Here is a 4288-nt window from a genome sequence, read left to right on the forward strand (position 1 = left end):
GGCGGCGGCTGCGAGCACGGCGGTGGGGTGAGGGTGGGAGGCTCGTGCGGGGAACACGCGTGGGGACGGCCGTGGGAGCTCGCTGCCGCTCCGCCCAGGGCATCTTCTTGTTCCACGTGGTGAACTACAAACCGCTGACGTACAACAAGACCTACGTGTACCCGTGGTGGGGCGATGCCATCGGCTGGGTCCTGGCGCTCTCCTCCATGCTCTGCATCCCCTGCACCGTCATCTACAAGCTCCTGCGCTGCAAAGGCTCCTTGCGCGAGGTGGGGCAGCACCGGGCCACCCTCGTCCCTGTCCCCATCCCATCCGGATCTGAATCCATTCCCTGTCCCCTCTGGCATCTCCATCTCATCACCTCATGTTGCTGTCTCAGTCCAATACTGAACTGAATCCCATCCTCATCCCACTGCCTTCTCCCTGTCTCATCCCTGTCCCCATCGGCATCTCACTCAAAGCCAACCTCATCAGAATCTCATCCCTGCTCTATGTTTTTTTCTGTTCGAATCCCATCCTTGTCCCCATCCTTCTCTCTCTCTCAGCACCATCTCAGACCCCATCTCCACCTTGTGCCACGCTGCCCTGTCCCTCTCTCAGTCCCATTTCAATCCCTTCCCCAGCCCAATCCAAATTCTCTTCCTACCCTATGCCCATCCAAACTCCATCCCTGTCCCCATCCCCACCCCATCCCAATCCAAACCCCACTCCCACCCACTTGCCATGTCCCATGCCACGTCCCCGCTGCTGACCCCATGTCCCCACAGCGCTGGCAGCTGCTGACCACGCCGATCTGGGGCCACCACCACCTGGAGTACCTGACGCCCGAGGCCGAAGCCAAACTGCTGGCCCCGGAGCCCCCCAAAGAGAAGACGACGCTCTTTGAGACTGTGATCTGAGCGTGGGGAGGGTCGCGCTGCTCCCGCCCGCCATAGCAATAATGCCAGCACCGCCTCCCACCCACGCAGCCCCGCACCCGGGCCCCCCTACCGCACTGCCCCAGCCTCGATGCAGGGAGCAGGGGGTGGTGGGAACAGCTCGGGGACACGGGGACGGGGCGGCCATGGGGGTCCCCAGCGCTGGGAGGGGGGTGTGGGACATGGGGAGCGGGTGGTGGGAGGGGGGGAAGCGAGTAGGACAGCCCCTCCCCGGTCTCCGTCCCTGTGCCCCGCTGCCCCCCCCAGCCCGGCCGCCCCGGCCGGTGGCACCTCGCTCACTAACCGCTTCTGTAGCGTTTGTCTGGTGTAACCCCAACCGCCCCGACATCTGGCAATAAACTGGGAGACCCTGGCACACCCCGGCTTGGGATGGTGGCACCTGGTTGGGAGGAGCTGGATGGGGGTGGTGGCACTGAGGGGCTGCGGAGAACCTCTCATTGTGGGGTTATATGGGCAGCTGCCGCCCTGAGACCACCTGGCTGTGGGAGGGTTGTGGGGCTGAGAGTTGCCCGTGTCTGATGTGTGGCTCGGGGTGTCAGCGGTGTATGCTGCCCCAGGAAGTCCATGGGCATCCTCCCCTGCAGTGAAGTTAGGGATGTCCCCACCATGAGGGACAAGGCGGGAACAGTGACACTGCCTGCCCAGGCCATCCCTGCCGTCATGCCTTGTCACACCACCACACCGTGTCATACGGCTCTGTTGTAACACCCTGTGCCGTGCCATGGTGGGTGATATGCGTGCTGTGCCAGGTGGCCGTGCTGTGCCAGGTGGCCGTGCTGTGCCAGGTGGCCATGCTGTGCCAGGTGGCCATGCTGTGCTGTGGCGGGGGCCGCACTGAGCTCCAGTGGGACTGGAGTGCAGCGGGGTCTCAGCCTGGGACACCGGTTGGTGCCACCGCTGCACCCTCTCACCCCACCACGGTGATCCAGCCATTCCGGCCCCACCACCATCTCACACCATAATTAGTGCAGGCAGGGCGGAAGCACCCCTGCTAATTGCCGGTGACTCGTTAGCGCTGGAGCGCCTTGTGCTTGGGGTGCGGCAGGACTATCCGGCAGGGCTGGTCTGCGGGCATCCCGCTGCGCCGTGCGGGTCTGCGGGGCCGTGGCAGGCCCTCGTGTCACGGCATGTCACAGCCCTGCGATAAAAGCGACGGCTGCGGAGCGGCGTTGGGGCACGGCAGCGGAGACGGTGAGAGCAGAGGCAGCGGGACGGGGCAGAGAAGGGAACCGGGGAGAGGAGGTGCCGGGGCTCTTGGCCACAGCCACACAGCGCCATGAACAAGATCACGGTGTACGAGCGTGCTGACTTCGAGGGGTTGAGCCGTGAGTTCACCTGCGACGTGCCCGACCTGCATGAGCTGGATTTTGGCGACTGCATCGCCTCGCTGAAGGTGGTGGGGCAGCCCTGGATCGCCTACACCCAGCCCAAGTACGAGGGCGAGCCGCACGTCTTCGAGGAGGGTGAGTACGCGGCCGTGGAGCGGCCCAACAGCTTCTCGGCACTGCGCCTGGTGCACCACGACCTGCTGGACCCACAGATCACCCTCTACGAGCGGCCCCACCTGCAGGGCGCCTGCAAGGTGGTCAGCGAGGAGACCAACTTGGCATACGGGTACTTCAATGACCGCGTGGCCTCGCATGTGGTGCAGCGCGGGGTCTGGCTGCTCTACCAGCACCCCAACCGCGGCGGCTGGCACTGCTTGGCGTGGCCCGGGGAGCGCGTGGACGACTACGGGGCACAGCTGCACTTCCAGGCCCGACTGTCCCACCTGCGCCCGCTGCGGCCCGGCCGCCCCACAGTCACTGCGCAGCTCCTGTGGGACCAGAAACGCATAGAGGCAGAGCGGGAGGTGCTGGTGGATGAGATCGTGGGGGTGAATGAGACCGAATCGGAGCAGGCGCTGGCGGCCGGCAGCACGCGGGAGTACAGCACGACACTGTGGCAGAGCTTCCACTTCAGCAACGCCACCAGCCTGCGGGCCGGGCTCTCCTTCACGCTGGCCGTGGAGGCCAGCAACGTCTTCACAGTGCAGAAGGGCCGCAGCGAGTCGTGCACGCGGAGGGAGCGCAGTGAGGTGGCCCTGCCTGCCAAGGTCCCACCGCGCACGCAGCTCACCGTCCACGTGCTGCGCAAGGAGGTGACGCTGTCGGTGCCCGTGCTGCTCACCATCACGCAGAACGAGGCCGTGCGCACCGAGATGGGGGAGTACCGCAGCGTGTCGGGCACCAACGTCTGTGCGAGGTTCAGCATGAGGCCGCTGCCCGCCGCGGGCACCAGGAGGGAGGAGCAGACGGGGGCTGCGGCGGGCACTGAGCAGGTGCACGGTGTGGGGATGGGGCAGGTGGCGGCCATAGGGACAGAGCCAGGGGACGACGTGGAGCATGTGCCTACCGGGTACTGAGAGTGGCCGTGCCAATAAAGCCCTTTCTGAATTGCAGTGCTTGCAGTGGTGTTGTGGACGGGAGTGGGTATCCTGGGGTGCCGCAGCCTGAGCACGGCTCTGTGGGGCAGCTGCAATGGATGGGTGTGGGCATAGAGGTCAGCTGGAGGGTGCTGGGGTACGGGAAGGGACGTGGGAAGGGACACGGGAGGCTGTGGGGACCTAAGGGGAAGTACAGGGGGATGGGGTGGCCATGGGAACAGAATGAGGGGGGACATGGGTGGCTGTGAAGGCATAAGAGAGGTGCAAGGAAGAGAGAAGCCGTTGCAGGGACGCAATGTGGGGACACAGGGGGCAGGGGTGGCCGTGGGGACACAATGGGGGGATGAAGGGAGGAGACGGGTGGCCGTCTGAGGCACAAGGTGGACATGTGGGCAACATGCGTGCCCGCCGACGACAAAAGAGACCAAGCGCCGTCCTCAGGGGTCCGCCCTTCACCGCCCCCCGCCAGCCCCGGAGCCACCCCTGCCCAGCCCCCCGGCCCCCGCCCCCGGGCCTGCCCCCCACGTGTCATTCGCGGGCAGCGGTCCCCTTAAATGATGCAACCGTCCTTCCACCTGGCCACGCCCCCCTGCTCTCCGATTCGCGAAGCTTGCAAGGAATTTCCTCACTCCATTGGCCGAAGCGAGGGAAACTCTCCACTGATTGGTTCGTCAGGGAGGGCGGAGCGGCTCGAGGCCCCGCCCCCGCAGGCGGGCAGCGGCAGCATGGCGGCGATGGCGGCGGCGGAGGAAGCGGAGGTGCTGAATTTGTTCACCGGCATCGGGCTGACCGAGGCCAAGGCACGCGAGACGCTGCGCAACGCCGCGCTGAGCGCGCAGCTCCGCCAGGCCGTGCTGCAGGCCCGCGCCGCGCTGGGCTCAGGCCTGGATAAAGCCACCGGCGCCCTGCTGTACAACGCGGCCGC

At 66.1% G+C, this 4288-nt stretch overlaps 3 protein-coding genes across 3 annotated transcripts in view; all 3 read left to right on the forward strand.

Moving 5' to 3' along the window:
• The window catches only part of SLC6A8 (solute carrier family 6 member 8), a 4223-nt gene extending 2930 nt beyond the window's left edge, over nt 1-1293 (forward strand). The window contains exons 12-13 of the mRNA XM_010718610.3: nt 99-269; nt 768-1293. Coding sequence (XP_010716912.1) covers nt 99-269; nt 768-899 — 303 coding nt within the window. The 3' untranslated portion in view covers nt 900-1293. The remainder of the gene's footprint in view (nt 1-98; nt 270-767) is intronic.
• Nucleotides 1294-2214: 921 nt separating this feature from the next.
• LOC100544458 (epidermal differentiation-specific protein-like) lies at nt 2215-3342 on the forward strand. Its single transcript, XM_010718611.3, has one exon. It carries the CDS (start codon nt 2215-2217, stop codon nt 3340-3342), a length of 1128 nt encoding a protein of 375 aa, XP_010716913.1.
• Nucleotides 3343-4055: 713 nt separating this feature from the next.
• QARS1 (glutaminyl-tRNA synthetase 1) overlaps nt 4056-4288 on the forward strand; it is a 4393-nt gene continuing 4160 nt past the window's right edge. Inside the window, 1 exon segment of the mRNA XM_019620166.2 lies at nt 4056-4288. This exon segment is cut by the window's right edge and continues 125 nt beyond it. Within this exon segment, the coding sequence (XP_019475711.1) occupies nt 4089-4288 (200 nt within the window). The 5' untranslated portion in view covers nt 4056-4088.

This window comes from Meleagris gallopavo, chromosome 14, assembly GCF_000146605.3.
Source record: "Meleagris gallopavo isolate NT-WF06-2002-E0010 breed Aviagen turkey brand Nicholas breeding stock chromosome 14, Turkey_5.1, whole genome shotgun sequence".
Classification (NCBI taxonomy): Eukaryota; Metazoa; Chordata; class Aves; order Galliformes; family Phasianidae; genus Meleagris; species Meleagris gallopavo.